The sequence below is a fragment of the Polyodon spathula genome, chromosome 12 (genome assembly GCF_017654505.1).
Source record: "Polyodon spathula isolate WHYD16114869_AA chromosome 12, ASM1765450v1, whole genome shotgun sequence".
In the NCBI taxonomy this organism is placed as follows: Eukaryota; Metazoa; Chordata; class Actinopteri; order Acipenseriformes; family Polyodontidae; genus Polyodon; species Polyodon spathula.
Genome location: NC_054545.1, coordinates 1,001,745 through 1,017,686, shown reverse-complemented (window position 1 = coordinate 1,017,686; position 15,942 = coordinate 1,001,745). Strand labels below are relative to the sequence as shown.

Here is a 15,942-nt window from a genome sequence, read left to right as displayed (position 1 = left end):
GCTTTTACACTATTTGAAAAAAAAGATTGTGCCCCCTAGATAATTCATGTTTCCAGGAGCGCCTAAAAAAGACATTTTATAGGCCACTAAAATATGATTAATGTGGATCACAGACCACACCTCCAAAAACACAACCTTTCTGTACCACGTCCCGCGTCACGCGTCACGTGGCAAAGGGGAAACTATTCTCGGCCTGCATGTCTGTCTTACAGGTTTCTGAGATAAAAAATAGTAATAATAATAATAATAATATGGTGAATTTGTGCGTGTGCGGGGGTTACATGAACTCCATCCTGTCAGGGCATTGGGTGCATGTCATTCCAGGGAAACAGTGCCAGATTCACACCTGGGTGCAGTTTGTACAAGGGATGACTTCATCTCCAAATCCATCCACCGAAAGAACTGTCGTTTGTGACATGCACTTTCGACAGTGATTATCTGGAGGGAGACTTAGAATTTAGAAGCAAGCAACGAGAAAGGGCTGAAGCCAGACGCGGTGCCTTGTTTTGTTTTTTTTTTAATAAATATATCAGTGAGGTTTTATAGGAAACCACCATGAACACACACTAGCCCAAATATAAGGCAAGTTTTTTTGTTTGTGTAATGAAAATAAAATTTGAAAAATACAACTCGCCTCAAGTCAATTGCAAAAGTTTATCGAGTACAGTATACAGTAATGAAATTGGATCAAACTAGCTGCAGAGATCATGTGGAAAAGAGTGGATTGAAAAGGGGTCAAGTGTCAAAGAGATTATGAAGAAGTTTATGAAAAATTTAAGATCATGGTTATCAGAAAAGCTGATTCATCCAGCAATTATTGTGCTGCTGAAAAATCTGCATCACCTAAAACACATGCGGGGACAAAACAAGTGCTACTGAAGAAGCACTCAGAGGAAATCGCTTTGTTTCCTTGCCTACCTAACGAGTCAGTAAGTTACAGTATTTCTCCACAAACATCCAGACACACACAGGACGAATCATTGGACTGCTACAGCTTTATTTAATTAACAGAACGCAAAGTGTTAAATGTCCGTCATACAGATGATCCTTTCCATATTTCCATGCCTCTCTGGAGCTGCAACTCATCCAGTCCATTCCTTGTGTATTCAGTCAAGCTGCAGGAGAACAAAAACAAAATGAGTACACATCCAACACACATACACAATGCAAACAGATACAACAAATACTAGAGACACATTCAGAAGCAAAATTAAGAGTTTGAAACGGAATATCAGCATGTCTCACACAAGATACACTCCCCCACTCTCACACACTCCTGTGCATCAAGTCAACGCTTTACAAACAATACCACTTATATTGGGTCTCCTGAAATGGGCTTATTTATCAGCTTCAATAACTGTGCCAGAGGTGTCAATCATGGTCCTGGGGGGGCTGTTCCACTCCTGGTTTAACAGGTAAAATGAACAGCTTCAGGGTCTGGATGAACGTTTCCTTGGTTCAATTAGACCATTGAGAACAATGACACACACAGAGGAGTGGAAGGTCCCTCTTCCTCCCCCCATTCTGTGGGGTGCTGGTAACAGACCGAGCGCTAGGAACACACGCTTTGCGATGATAATACAGGAGTTTAATAAACTACAGCGTTTACTTTCCCGTGCTTGGAGTACCAGTACCCGCTCGCTGGGAATCCTTAGGGTTTAGCCGCGAATATACTCGAAACTGCTTTTTCTTTCTAGTCCGTGATGTTAAACCTGACTGAACTAAACCTTACACAAGTACCATTTTAAAAATGTCAAGTTTGTGAATGAGTCTGTAGCACTTTGAACCACGCGTGCAACCCCCATTACAGCTGAAAAAGCACACTGTAAAAACATCTACAGACTAAGAAAACATCTTCTAATAAAGAACCTCCCTTACCTTGACAAAGCCGATGTCCTTCGCATACTGTCTGAAGCACTGCCGGCACATGTTCAGACCATACTTGCGGATCAGACCGTGCCTGTTTGAGCACACTCGGCTAAAAAAAATTAAAAAGAAATCCACATGAAACGACCACAAACATTTTTATTGTGCAATTTCAACGCTTTACTCTAGTTGGACTCGACATGCGGCTGTCGCACACACACAGCCGCCATCACCCGTCCAGCTAAGCCGAGTCTAAAGCAAGCAGCCCGGGAATGCGCGGATCATACAGCCCGCTGTGGGCTGGGTAACACCGGCGCGTTTCAGATTCAGCACTACTGATCGCATCAGTGGTCCAGCAACACAGAAACGCGTCCTGTAGGGATTCAGCTCTGGCAGTGCAAAGCGCCGCCATGTTCCTGCTCCCCACGCGGCCCGGGGTTTTGTTAGTGTTAGCCGGGGTATTTATTAAATATCTGCCCCGGGTTCGAGCGCAGGGCTGTAAAGCGGGTTCATTCGGCGGTATTGACGGGGTAACTGACCAGGAGCGGGAGCCCTGGCCGTATTTGCGCGGGTGACTCCAGTAGAGCTGCTGGTGGCCCATCTCGTCTCTATCGCTCGGATATCGAAAAGGAAGGCCGACTCGCACGCATGCGCTACTCAACCGCCAGCCCCACTCACTTCCTCTTAAGACTCCCGCAGTGCACTGCGAGACATGGGAATTGTAGTTTTTTGTGTGTTTTATTTGTAGTCTCTCAAGCAAGACACGGGTAGCAGCTCTCCTTGCTGCGGCAGGTCCCACAATTCAAGTTTACACTTACATGGCATTCACTAGCGCAGGCTTCGTACATTACTCCATAGTTTAGGCTTTTGTGCAATTTATCAAATTTACCAGACAGAAGAGCCCGTTGCTTGTCCGGTTTGTTTGCATCCAGCAGTTATCAGTTGTGAACAGCTCTGTCGTGTGATATTAAATAGATTGTAATTAACGCGCGTTCAGCTTTGATCAAATACAAAACAACTGTATTCAACGTAACCGAGATCAGAATAGGAAGGCTTCTGTAAGAACTGATCTCGGTTCTTAACTCACTAGTAAAGAAAGTGAAGCGCCTGCCTGTGCAGTGAACTGTGATCTCAGTGCGCCTTTCAGCAGACCACTAGGTGACGCGCCTCTCTGTCTTCACATTTCTCCCTACGATTCACAGGCTGATATTCCAAATGGTTTTCAAGTGTTTGGGATATTTTCTTTCTTTTATATATATATATATATATATATATATATATATATATATATATATATATATATATATATATATATATATATCTTCTATACACATATGGAAATAAATACATACATACATTAATGCATACCCAAAATCAAACAAACTGATCTGTCTTTAATTACCTAACCTTGCTGCATCATTAGGTTCTATAACTTTTCACCAATCAGATTATTATATTCGCGGTGGTGGCGTCAAGCTGGGCTGTGGCCAGTCACGGAGCGGGTTATTGTTTCCTTGGCGACGAGCCAGTTTTTAGGCGGGTGTTGGTGTTTTGAATCGTGGGTGATCGCTCTGTGCAATAAACTGTCTGGATAGCTTTCTGTACCCCCTGCTTGGGTTTCGGTGAGTGTAAAGGTGAGATCGAAGCTGCGAGTTGCGTGCTGGCATGATGCAGTGTTTTTCAGTGTGTGTGTTTTACAGACCCATCACAGTCTGAGTTGCATGTGAACACGCACTGTGAGCTGTGTACGATGCAGTGTTTTTCAGTGTGTGTGTTTACAGACCCATCACAGTCTGAGTTGCATGTGAACACGCACTGTGAGCTGTGTACGATGCAGTGTTTTTCAGTGTGTGTGTTTACAGACCCATCACAGTCTGAGTTGCATGTGAACACGCACTGTGAGCTGTGTACGATGCAGTGTTTTTCAGTGTGTGTGTTTACAGTCCCATCACAGTCTGAGTTGCATGTGAACACGCACTGTGAGCTGTGTACGATGCAGTGTTTTTCAGTGTGTGTGTTTACAGACCCATCACAGTCTGAGTTGCATGTGAACACGCACTGTGAGCTGTGTACGATGCAGTGTTTTTCAGTGTGTATGTGTTTACAGTCCCATCACAGTCTGAGTTGCATGTGAACACGCACTGTGAGCTGTGTACGATGCAGTGTTTTTCAGTGTGTATGTGTTTACAGTCCCATCACAGTCTGAGTTGCATGTGAACACGCACTGTGAGCTGTGTACGATGCAGTGTTTTTCAGTGTGTATGTGTTTACAGTCCCATCACAGTCTGAGTTGCATGTGAACACGCACTGTGAGCTGTGTACGATGCAGTGTTTTTCAGTGTGTGTGTTTTACAGTCCCATCACAGTCTGAGTTGCATGTGAACACGCACTGTGAGCTGTGTACGATGCAGTGTTTTTCAGTGTGTATGTGTTTACAGTCCCATCACAGTCTGAGTTGCATGTGAACACGCACTGTGAGCTGTGTACGATGCAGTGTTTTTCAGTGTGTGTGTTTACAGACCCATCACAGTCTGAGTTGCATGTGAACACGCACTGTGAGCTGTGTACGATGCAGTGTTTTTCAGTGTGTGTGTTTACAGTCCCATCACAGTCTGAGTTGCATGTGAACACGCACTGTGAGCTGTGTACGATGCAGTGTTTTTCAGTGTGTGTGTTTACAGACCCATCACAGTCTGAGTTGCATGTGAACACGCACTGTGAGCTGTGTACGATGCAGTGTTTTTCAGTGTGTGTGTTTACAGACCCATCACAGTCTGAGTTGCATGTGAACACGCACTGTGAGCTGTGTACGATGCAGTGTTTTTCAGTGTGTGTGTTTACAGACCCATCACAGTCTGAGTTGCATGTGAACACGCACTGTGAGCTGTGTACGATGCAGTGTTTTTCAGTGTGTGTGTTTTACAGTCCCATCACAGTCTGAGTTGCATGTGAACACGCACTGTGAGCTGTGTACGATGCAGTGTTTTTCAGTGTGTGTGTTTACAGACCCATCACAGTCTGAGTTGCATGTGAACACGCACTGTGAGCTGTGTACGATGCAGTGTTTTTCAGTGTGTGTGTTTACAGACCCATCACAGTCTGAGTTGCATGTGAACACGCACTGTGAGCTGTGTACGATGCAGTGTTTTTCAGTGTGTGTGTTTACAGACCCATCACAGTCTGAGTTGCATGTGAACACGCACTGTGAGCTGTGTACGATGCAGTGTTTTTCAGTGTGTGTGTGTTTACAGACCCATCACAGTCTGAGTTGCATGTGAACACGCACTGTGAGCTGTGTACGATGCAGTGTTTTTCAGTGTGTATGTGTTTACAGTCCCATCACAGTCTGAGTTGCATGTGAACACGCACTGTGAGCTGTGTACGATGCAGTGTTTTTCAGTGTGTGTGTGTTTACAGACCCATCACAGTCTGAGTTGCATGTGAACACGCACTGTGAGCTGTGTACGATGCAGTGTTTTTCAGTGTGTGTTTTTACAGTCCCATCACAGTCTGAGTTGCATGTGAACACGCACTGTGAGCTGTGTACGATGCAGTGTTTTTCAGTGTGTGTGTTTACAGTCCCATCACAGTCTGAGTTGCATGTGAACACGCACTGTGAGCTGTGTACGATGCAGTGTTTTTCAGTGTGTGTGTTTACAGACCCATCACAGTCTGAGTTGCATGTGAACACGCACTGTGAGCTGTGTACGATGCAGTGTTTTTCAGTGTGTGTGTTTACAGACCCATCACAGTCTGAGTTGCATGTGAACACGCACTGTGAGCTGTGTACGATGCAGTGTTTTTCAGTGTGTGTGTTTACAGACCCATCACAGTCTGAGTTGCATGTGAACACGCACTGTGAGCTGTGTACGATGCAGTGTTTTTCAGTGTGTGTGTTTACAGACCCATCACAGTCTGAGTTGCATGTGAACACGCACTGTGAGCTGTGTACGATGCAGTGTTTTTCAGTGTGTGTGTTTACAGACCCATCACAGTCTGAGTTGCATGTGAACACGCACTGTGAGCTGTGTACGATGCAGTGTTTTTCAGTGTGTGTGTTTACAGACCCATCACAGTCTGAGTTGCATGTGAACACGCACTGTGAGCTGTGTACGATGCAGTGTTTTTCAGTGTGTGTGTTTACAGACCCATCACAGTCTGAGTTGCATGTGAACACGCACTGTGAGCTGTGTACGATGCAGTGTTTTTCAGTGTGTGTGTTTACAGACCCATCACAGTCTGAGTTGCATGTGAACACGCACTGTGAGCTGTGTACGATGCAGTGTTTTTCAGTGTGTGTGTTTACAGACCCATCACAGTCTGAGTTGCATGTGAACACGCACTGTGAGCTGTGTACGATGCAGTGTTTTTCAGTGTGTATGTGTTTACAGTCCCATCACAGTCTGAGTTGCATGTGAACACGCACTGTGAGCTGTGTACGATGCAGTGTTTTTCAGTGTGTGTGTTTACAGTCCCATCACAGTCTGAGTTGCATGTGAACACGCACTGTGAGCTGTGTACGATGCAGTGTTTTTCAGTGTGTATGTGTTTACAGACCCATCACAGTCTGAGTTGCATGTGAACACGCACTGTGAGCTGTGTACGATGCAGTGTTTTTCAGTGTGTGTGTTTTACAGACCCATCACAGTCTGAGTTGCATGTGAACACGCACTGTGAGCTGTGTACGATGCAGTGTTTTTCAGTGTGTATGTGTTTACAGTCCCATCACAGTCTGAGTTGCATGTGAACACGCACTGTGAGCTGTGTACGATGCAGTGTTTTTCAGTGTGTGTGTTTTACAGACCCATCACAGTCTGAGTTGCATGTGAACACGCACTGTGAGCTGTGTACGATGCAGTGTTTTTCAGTGTGTGTGTTTACAGACCCATCACAGTCTGAGTTGCATGTGAACACGCACTGTGAGCTGTGTACGATGCAGTGTTTTTCAGTGTGTGTGTTTTACAGACCCATCACAGTCTGAGTTGCATGTGAACACGCACTGTGAGCTGTGTACGATGCAGTGTTTTTCAGTGTGTGTGTTTTACAGTCCCATCACAGTCTGAGTTGCATGTGAACACGCACTGTGAGCTGTGTACGATGCAGTGTTTTTCAGTGTGTGTGTTTACAGTCCCATCACAGTCTGAGTTGCATGTGAACACGCACTGTGAGCTGTGTACGATGCAGTGTTTTTCAGTGTGTGTGTTTTACAGACCCATCACAGTCTGAGTTGCATGTGAACACGCACTGTGAGCTGTGTACGATGCAGTGTTTTTCAGTGTGTGTGTTTACAGACCCATCACAGTCTGAGTTGCATGTGAACACGCACTGTGAGCTGTGTACGATGCAGTGTTTTTCAGTGTGTGTGTTTTACAGACCCATCACAGTCTGAGTTGCATGTGAACACGCACTGTGAGCTGTGTACGATGCAGTGTTTTTCAGTGTGTGTGTTTACAGACCCATCACAGTCTGAGTTGCATGTGAACACGCACTGTGAGCTGTGTACGATGCAGTGTTTTTCAGTGTGTGTGTTTACAGACCCATCACAGTCTGAGTTGCATGTGAACACGCACTGTGAGCTGTGTACGATGCAGTGTTTTTCAGTGTGTGTGTTTACAGACCCATCACAGTCTGAGTTGCATGTGAACACGCACTGTGAGCTGTGTACGATGCAGTGTTTTTCAGTGTGTGTGTTTACAGTCCCATCACAGTCTGAGTTGCATGTGAACACGCACTGTGAGCTGTGTACGATGCAGTGTTTTTCAGTGTGTGTGTTTACAGTCCCATCACAGTCTGAGTTGCATGTGAACACGCACTGTGAGCTGTGTACGATGCAGTGTTTTTCAGTGTGTGTGTTTACAGTCCCATCACAGTCTGAGTTGCATGTGAACACGCACTGTGAGCTGTGTACGATGCAGTGTTTTTCAGTGTGTGTGTTTTACAGACCCATCACAGTCTGAGTTGCATGTGAACACGCACTGTGAGCTGTGTACGATGCAGTGTTTTTCAGTGTGTGTGTTTTACAGTCCCATCACAGTCTGAGTTGCATGTGAACACGCACTGTGAGCTGTGTACGATGCAGTGTTTTTCAGTGTGTGTGTTTACAGACCCATCACAGTCTGAGTTGCATGTGAACACGCACTGTGAGCTGTGTACGATGCAGTGTTTTTCAGTGTGTGTGTTTACAGACCCATCACAGTCTGAGTTGCATGTGAACACGCACTGTGAGCTGTGTACGATGCAGTGTTTTTCAGTGTGTGTGTTTACAGACCCATCACAGTCTGAGTTGCATGTGAACACGCACTGTGAGCTGTGTACGATGCAGTGTTTTTCAGTGTGTATGTGTTTACAGTCCCATCACAGTCTGAGTTGCATGTGAACACGCACTGTGAGCTGTGTACGATGCAGTGTTTTTCAGTGTGTGTGTGTTTACAGTCCCATCACAGTCTGAGTTGCATGTGAACACGCACTGTGAGCTGTGTACGATGCAGTGTTTTTCAGTGTGTGTGTTTTTACAGACCCATCACAGTCTGAGTTGCATGTGAACACGCACTGTGAGCTGTGTACGATGCAGTGTTTTTCAGTGTGTGTGTTTACAGACCCATCACAGTCTGAGTTGCATGTGAACACGCACTGTGAGCTGTGTACGATGCAGTGTTTTTCAGTGTGTGTGTTTACAGACCCATCACAGTCTGAGTTGCATGTGAACACGCACTGTGAGCTGTGTACGATGCAGTGTTTTTCAGTGTGTGTGTTTACAGACCCATCACAGTCTGAGTTGCATGTGAACACGCACTGTGAGCTGTGTACGATGCAGTGTTTTTCAGTGTGTGTGTTTTACAGTCCCATCACAGTCTGAGTTGCATGTGAACACGCACTGTGAGCTGTGTACGATGCAGTGTTTTTCAGTGTGTGTGTTTACAGTCCCATCACAGTCTGAGTTGCATGTGAACACGCACTGTGAGCTGTGTACGATGCAGTGTTTTTCAGTGTGTGTGTTTACAGTCCCATCACAGTCTGAGTTGCATGTGAACACGCACTGTGAGCTGTGTACGATGCAGTGTTTTTCAGTGTGTGTGTTTTACAGACCCATCACAGTCTGAGTTGCATGTGAACACGCACTGTGAGCTGTGTACGATGCAGTGTTTTTCAGTGTGTGTGTTTACAGACCCATCACAGTCTGAGTTGCATGTGAACACGCACTGTGAGCTGTGTACGATGCAGTGTTTTTCAGTGTGTGTGTGTTTACAGACCCATCACAGTCTGAGTTGCATGTGAACACGCACTGTGAGCTGTGTACGATGCAGTGTTTTTCAGTGTGTGTGTTTACAGACCCATCACAGTCTGAGTTGCATGTGAACACGCACTGTGAGCTGTGTACGATGTGCTTCGTGTTACACTGATGAAGACATGCCATGATTAGTGTGTTAGAAATGTGTTATTGTTTGCAGTCGCAACAGACAATTTCATATATATATATATATATATATATATATATATATATATATAATGACAAAAATGGTTCGATAGTGTGCTGTGTGGCTACAGAAATACAGCACATAATGTACGCATTTTCGCTGCTAAAACCAGTGATCAAAGATCTGATCTTGCAAAAAGCGTCAAGGCTGGGTTTTTGTGTTTGACTTGTCAATTTAACGGGAAATGGATGAACTAGTCAACCAAACCCAGGCTGCGTCAATGTGACTTAGGAAAACAAAGTTGAACTGTGGGACTGCACCAACATCTAATGCTGGTCGGGGGTATGGTTTCGAGGAGTTGATTGTTATATTTATCAATCAGAACCTCTGAGTCGGGACAACGCGGGCCAGTGTGTTCCTGCAGAAATGCGGACCCGATTGTACAGCTGTTTATGAAGCGATTGACAAGTGGGTGTGATGGAGGCGTTGTCATGCTAGAGTTGCAGAAGCAAATCTTTAGAATTTTTTTGTAGTGGCTTTCAGCTTCCCCCAGGGCCAATGGAAAATATCAATACTCGGCTTGTTTCAAAACCCTGTCTCTGTGACCTGCTGGAAGAACGCACACAGAGTGTTTTCAATGTTGTTTTTCCCCTTTCTGTAATGTACCCTATACCAACTCTCACCTCGTTTTATTTGAGCAGAGATTGACGATGAAGCTTCAGTGTGAGGTGGAAGTTATCAATCGGATCCTGCCAACCTTTGGAATGAGAAATCGAGGCAAGGCAGCGAGAGCAGTGCTGTCCATCGGGAGACATCTGGACAAGACGACCAAGATACAGAACATATATCTCATGATCTGCACCTTAAAGGACAAAGCGGGCTGCAAGTACAAAGTTAGTTGCTTTTGCTGCGCTTGTGTTAAGACCTTCAAGGCTTGGTTGAGTCAGTATCATAACGCAACCAGTGTATCAACAGTGTACTGTCAAGAGCACTTGCACCATAGCGACACTCCCTGCAAAACAATCGCTTGTTACTGTACTGTCAAGAGCACTTAGCAACACTCCCAGCAAAACAACTAATTGTTTACTGTAGGAGAAAAATGAAAACAATTCAAGAGCAAAGAAAACAAACACAGACTAAGAGGAGAGTCGGGGTTGATTCCTGTTATGTTTTTGTTTCCAGATATTAAAGGCTGGTAGTGTGATACAGTCCAGGGGACTTGCTGTATTATAGCTTTGTGGTGACAGTACTCTCAGCATGTTCATGTATCAGAGTTGAGAACGAACACTTAATTGTTTGGGGGAGTGGTGCTCATAATCAAGGCTGTTCCTGCCAGCATTCCTGTTTCTGCTGAAACTGGGTTGACCTGGAAATGGAAACTGTAGAGATGTGACAGTGACTTCTGCTTTCTTCCCAAAACAGCTGAAAGAGAACATAGAACAGTTTTTCACCAGATTTGTGGAACAGGGAAAGGCCACAATAAGACTGAAGGAACCAGCGGTAGACGTCTGTCTCAGTAAGGTATGCTCAATATAAAGAGATTCTTTAATAGCAGTGAGACTGAAGGAACCAGCGGTAGACGTCTGTCTCAGTAAGGTATGCTCAATATAAAGAGATTCTTTAATAGCAGCGAGACTGAAGGAACCAGCGGTAGACGTCTGTCTCGGTAAGGTATGCTCAATATAAAGAGATTCTTTAATAGCAGCGAGACTGAAGGAACCAGCGGTAGACGTCTGTCTCGGTAAGGTATGCTCAATATAAAGAGATTCTTTAATAGCAGCGAGACTGAAGGAACCAGCGGTAGACGTCTGTCTCGGTAAGGTATGCTCAATATAAAGAGATTCTTTAATAGCAGCGAGACTGAAGGAACCAGCGGTAGACGTCTGTCTCAGTAAGGTATGCTCAATATAAAGAGATTCTTTAATAGCAGTGAGACTGAAGGAACCAGCGGTAGACGTCTGTCTCAGTAAGGTATGCTCAATATAAAGAGATTCTTTAATAGCAGTGAGACTGAAGGAACCAGCGGTAGACGTCTGTCTCAGTAAGGTATGCTCAATATAAAGAGATTCTTTAATAGCAGTGAGACTGAAGGAACCAGCGGTAGACGTCTGTCTCAGTAAGGTATGCTCAATATAAAGAGATTCTTTAATAGCAGTGAGACTGAAGGAACCAGCGGTAGACGTCTGTCTCAGTAAGGTATGCTCAATATAAAGAGATTCTTTAATAGCAGTGAGACTGAAGGAACCAGCGGTAGACGTCTGTCTCAGTAAGGTATGCTCAATATAAAGAGATTCTTTAATAGCAGTGAGACTGAAGGAACCAGCGGTAGACGTCTGTCTCAGTAAGGTATGCTCAATATAAAGAGATTCTTTAATAGCAGTGAGACTGAAGGAACCAGCGGTAGACGTCTGTCTCAGTAAGGTATGCTCAATATAAAGAGATTCTTTAATAGCAGTGAGACTGAAGGAACCAGCGGTAGACGTCTGTCTCAGTAAGGTATGCTCAATATAAAGAGATTCTTTAATAGCAGCGAGACTGAAGGAACCAGCGGTAGACGTCTGTCTCAGTAAGGTATGCTCAATATAAAGAGATTCTTTAATAGCAGTGAGACTGAAGGAACCAGCGGTAGACGTCTGTCTCAGTCAGGTATGCTCAATATAAAGAGATTCTTTAATAGCAGTGAGACTGAAGGAACCAGCGGTAGACGTCTGTCTCAGTCAGGTATGCTCAATATAAAGAGATTCTTTAATAGCAGTGAGACTGAAGGAACCAGCGGTAGACGTCTGTCTCAGTCAGGTATGCTCAATATAAAGAGATTCTTTAATAGCAGCGAGACTGAAGGAACCAGCGGTAGACGTCTGTCTCAGTAAGGTATGCTCAATATAAAGAGATTCTTTAATAGCAGTGAGACTGAAGGAACCAGCGGTAGACGTCTGTCTCAGTCAGGTATGCTCAATATAAAGAGATTCTTTAATAGCAGTGAGACTGAAGGAACCAGCGGTAGACGTCTGTCTCAGTAAGGTATGCTCAATATAAAGAGATTCTTTAATAGTTTTATACTTTTCAGAAGGTTGTTTAATTCCTGAATTGTCATAGCTTAATGTCAAGAAAGTTGGAAAGGTTTTGTTTTGAGTGCACTATGTATGTTGCTTTTTTAAAATAAATTAGTCGTTGTGGCGGAGTGTCCCGACCCTTTATGTTTATCAGTGTTTTTTGTTGTCTGTAGTGTGTTAATGTTGGTGTTTATGTATAAAATACATGGGATATAAATATGGGTTACGAGTACAAGTGTTTAAAATGTATATTTGTATTTAGGCATGAGGATTGCACAGCACTTCACGTGCAGGTAAAATAATATTTGAGCACAGGGAATTGCACTTTATTAATTCACATGAAGTTGTACTGAGACATCAATTGAATGATTGATTAGCAATCGCGTCTTGGTACAGCTGCGTGTTTTCACTCACTCGGGGTTGTGTGTTCGTGAGTGGAGAACGGGAGAGAGAAGGAGTAGATTAAAAGTATAATAATCAGTGCTACAGCGTGCTGGAAGTGCAGCGCGGTACTTGTTTGTTGGGTTCGTCCACTGTCTTGTTTAGTGTTGTCCGTTTTGTTTGTTTGGCCAACGTGTCCTTTATTTTCAGTTGTGTGTTTTGTTTAAACCTTTTGTTTTGTGATTATTATTTAATAAAACTCTGGACGACCATAGCATCACAGATTCACCACCATTCGTCATTGTTTGGAGTCTGCATTTCTGGTCTGACATCAGTTTCACTGAGATCTAAAAGGAGAATTCTCCCAGATGGAAGGGAGAGGTGATTCTCAAGTGAGAAATCAGAGCTGCTTGCTCATGCCTCATAACGCTGAAAGCACATCTTGTTCACAGGGGGAGTTTTGACTAGGAGTGCTGTCTGAAAATGAAATATTTACTGTGGCACTATGGCAGGGTGTATGGTCAGAAGTGAACATGGCTAGTATTGCCACATCGAGTCCTGAGGCCCCTTTGAGTGATTTCACACATGTTATGTTTGTCATAAGCAGGGTTTGAAATAAGGCTCCTGTTGCAGAGCAGTTTCAGCTGTTTTAGCCTCATCGCTTGGATACAGGGTGAAAGTGCAGTTTTGTGCTTTGAATGAACTTTCCCTAGAAGAACCAAAGACACCAGGGGTCTGATTGTGTAATTTAAGAGTTGTGAAAGAATAGGTCTAGAGGCAATAACCTTGTTATTCCTCTGCAGTCTGAATACACCCACACACGTACACACTCACATCACACATCACTCACGTACACACACTCATTCAAGCATTTGAGCTGGCATCGGAGTCGTACAGGATTTTCGCCTGACCCTCAAAGGAAGCAGCATTACGCAGCCTGCAGTGAGTAATCTCGATTTTCTGTTTCCTGATGGCTAGTTCAGTAACAAGGTCACTACTGATTTTTACGTTCTCCTTGGTCTTGGATTACTTTAACCTGTTCCCAGTTTTCAAACCAAATAGTTAAGAGGCCTCACGTTTGTTTAGTGGGGGTTAGGTTGGAAATTCATTCCTTCACTAGTAAACAACAATGGATCCATTCAGATAGTAAAATGTGTCACATGGGTGACAGTCTTGTTTGGACAGGAAATAATCTGTGACTAAGATGTTCCCAGACGCAGCAATATGTTTTATGCAGTGATATGACTTGCAGGATGAAAAACGTTTTCTTTACACAATACCTTTTGGCTCTCTGCAGTACCAGGTATTTTTGGGAAGGTGTCTTGTGTTGCAACCTCCTTTCTTATTCCTAATAATTATGTACTTCCTTTTCTTGTCAAAAGAAACACAGGTATGGCAAATGTCGTCCACCTGGCTAGGAGAGAAGTATGTGAATAAGTTAGTTTGAAACTGACTCTCTCTCTCTCTCTCTCTCTCTCTCTCTCTCTCTCATTCTCATTTTATAGGCGGATGCCAACAACTTGAAGAACTTCCTCTCTGCTGCCAGGCTGGCTCACAGAGGGAGTGAAGTCGACGCGTTACCCTTGACTGCTCTGGCTCCCGCCCGGACCCGCGATGTGGAGAAACCCAAGAGCAAGATGAGCATCACCTCCAAGAAGGATTACCCGCTCACGTCCTGCTTCCCCTACTCCCTGGAGCAGCTGCAGGTGTCCTACTGCAGGCTGTCCCGGGTGGACATGCGCATGCTGACCCTGAGGAAACTGAGGAAGCTGGACCTGAGCAACAACCACATCAAGAAGCTGCCAGCCACCATCGGGGACCTGTGCTGCCTCGCCGAGCTCGTTCTGCACAACAACCACCTGGAGACCTTCAGCACCGCCCTGTGCCAGTCCACTCTGCAGCACTCCCTGCAGTACCTGGACCTCGGCCAGAACAAACTCCGAGCCCTTCCCATTCAGTTCTGCCAGCTCCGGGAACTCGTGCATCTGAAGGTGGACGACAATGAGATGCTCCGTCTGCCGGTCAAGATCGGGCAGCTCAGTAAACTGCGCTTCCTCTCCGCAGCCCGCAACCAGCTGCCCTACCTGCCCACCGACTTCCGCAGGCTGTCGCTGGAGAACCTGGACCTTTTTGGGAACCCTTTTAAGCAGCCCAATCCCCTGGACCACACTATTCAGTTAAAATTCCCCTTGACTTTGCTGGAGATGGCTTCACGGACAGCAGTCAACTACAGGTTGGTATTGCATGGATTATTTCAGCTTTCCTAACGAGAACATAAAAAAAGGATTGCTAGGGGGGGGGGCTCCTTGCGGCTCCTCGCGGCTCCTCTTTAATTGTGTATGTTTGTGCCTTTCTTAAATTGAATATAGATCTTAAGCAGAGGGAACACAAAGCTTGGAACTTGGTTTCAGGGGTCGAGGTTTCAGGCCACTGCATGGCACACCAGGGAAGACGTGGGGTTTGATACAGCGAAGTTGCCTCAGACTAGGTATCCCGTCTCCTGGAACCAGGTTTCAAGCCACTGTAACATGATACATATCTATTTGTCTATCTGAAAAAGTGGTTTTGTGTTCCCTCAGCTTTAGAATATAGATTTGAAGAGATCTAAGCAAGATGGTCTGGTGTTTTAGGATCTGAGTTATTAGTGTGTTCTTTTATTCATACAGAAAGAGGAGAGGTTGTACCACACAACTCGCAGCTGTTTAAAGATGCATAACAGTGAAATTTAAAAAAAACATGTTTACAGCTATTGTCCACTACTACTGCTTGTAGGTATCTCCACAGAGACATTCTTTCATAGGGTTGGTGGCGTTTGCACATTTGCTTTCTAGTTTATCCAGCTGCTGTCACTCAAGTGGCAGTAGCTTAGTGATTGTGTTTCCAATGGTATCCTCTCTTCGCTTTTAACAGAATACCGTACAGCCCTCAGCTCATTCCTGCACACTTGTGCCAAGACCTGGATGTTTCCAAAACCTGCGACTGTGGAAACGCTTGTCTAAACTTCTACATCCAGACCACCGTCAGCATGAACCTGCACCACGTGTCCCACACCGTCATCCTGGTGGACAACATGGGAGGCACAGAAGCCCCCGTCCTCTGCTATTTCTGCTCCCTGACTTGCTACTCTGAATTCCTTGACAAATGCTTGCAGCGCAGCAGGTGATCGGAGGAGCAGAATGCATTGCTGATGCCCTTCCAGACGAGATGCAGCCACACGGGCCCAGGGC

The 15,942-nt window shown here is 44.9% G+C and overlaps 2 protein-coding genes across 4 annotated transcripts; one reads left to right on the top strand and one right to left on the bottom strand.

Moving 5' to 3' along the window:
• Positions 1-977: 977 nt before the first annotated feature.
• On the bottom strand, positions 978-2,513 carry LOC121324277 (40S ribosomal protein S29). The gene is made up of 3 exons (XM_041265990.1): positions 2,406-2,513; positions 1,879-1,978; positions 978-1,115 (listed from the first exon to the last, which is right to left on the bottom strand). The coding sequence occupies exons 1-3, from the start codon at positions 2,465-2,467 to the stop codon at positions 1,107-1,109; spliced, it is 171 nt and encodes a 56-aa protein (XP_041121924.1). The 5' UTR covers positions 2,468-2,513; the 3' UTR covers positions 978-1,106.
• Positions 2,514-3,410: 897 nt separating this feature from the next.
• On the top strand, positions 3,411-15,878 carry lrr1 (leucine rich repeat protein 1). 3 transcript variants are annotated; one of them, XM_041265978.1, is made up of 5 exons: positions 3,411-3,488; positions 9,983-10,174; positions 10,704-10,802; positions 14,221-14,948; positions 15,626-15,878. In XM_041265978.1, exons 2-5 carry the CDS (start codon positions 9,992-9,994, stop codon positions 15,876-15,878), a joined length of 1,263 nt encoding a protein of 420 aa, XP_041121912.1. In that variant the 5' UTR covers positions 3,411-3,488; positions 9,983-9,991. The 3 variants fall into 3 exon arrangements, with proteins under 3 accessions (XP_041121912.1, XP_041121913.1, XP_041121914.1); XM_041265979.1 differs by lacking the exon at positions 10,704-10,802 and having other exon boundaries at positions 3,414-3,488; XM_041265980.1 differs by lacking the exons at positions 3,411-3,488; positions 9,983-10,174; positions 10,704-10,802 and adding an exon at positions 14,040-14,105.
• Positions 15,879-15,942: the final 64 nt, after the last annotated feature.

Excerpts from the sequence above, each read along its gene's own strand:
- LOC121324277 (XM_041265990.1), bottom strand. The coding sequence starts at position 2,467 with ATGGGCCACCAGCAGCTCTACTGGAGTCACCCGCGCAAATACGGCCAG. Across the intron at positions 1,979-2,405 it reads GGCCAGGGCTCCCGCTCCTG|CCGAGTGTGCTCAAACAGGC; the intron begins GTCAGTTACCCC and ends AATTTTTTTTAG.
- lrr1 (XM_041265978.1), top strand. The coding sequence starts at position 9,992 with ATGAAGCTTCAGTGTGAGGTGGAAGTTATCAATCGGATCCTGCCAACC. Across the intron at positions 10,175-10,703 it reads AAGCGGGCTGCAAGTACAAA|CTGAAAGAGAACATAGAACA; the intron begins GTTAGTTGCTTT and ends TTCCCAAAACAG. Across the intron at positions 10,803-14,220 it reads TAGACGTCTGTCTCAGTAAG|GCGGATGCCAACAACTTGAA; the intron begins GTATGCTCAATA and ends CTCATTTTATAG.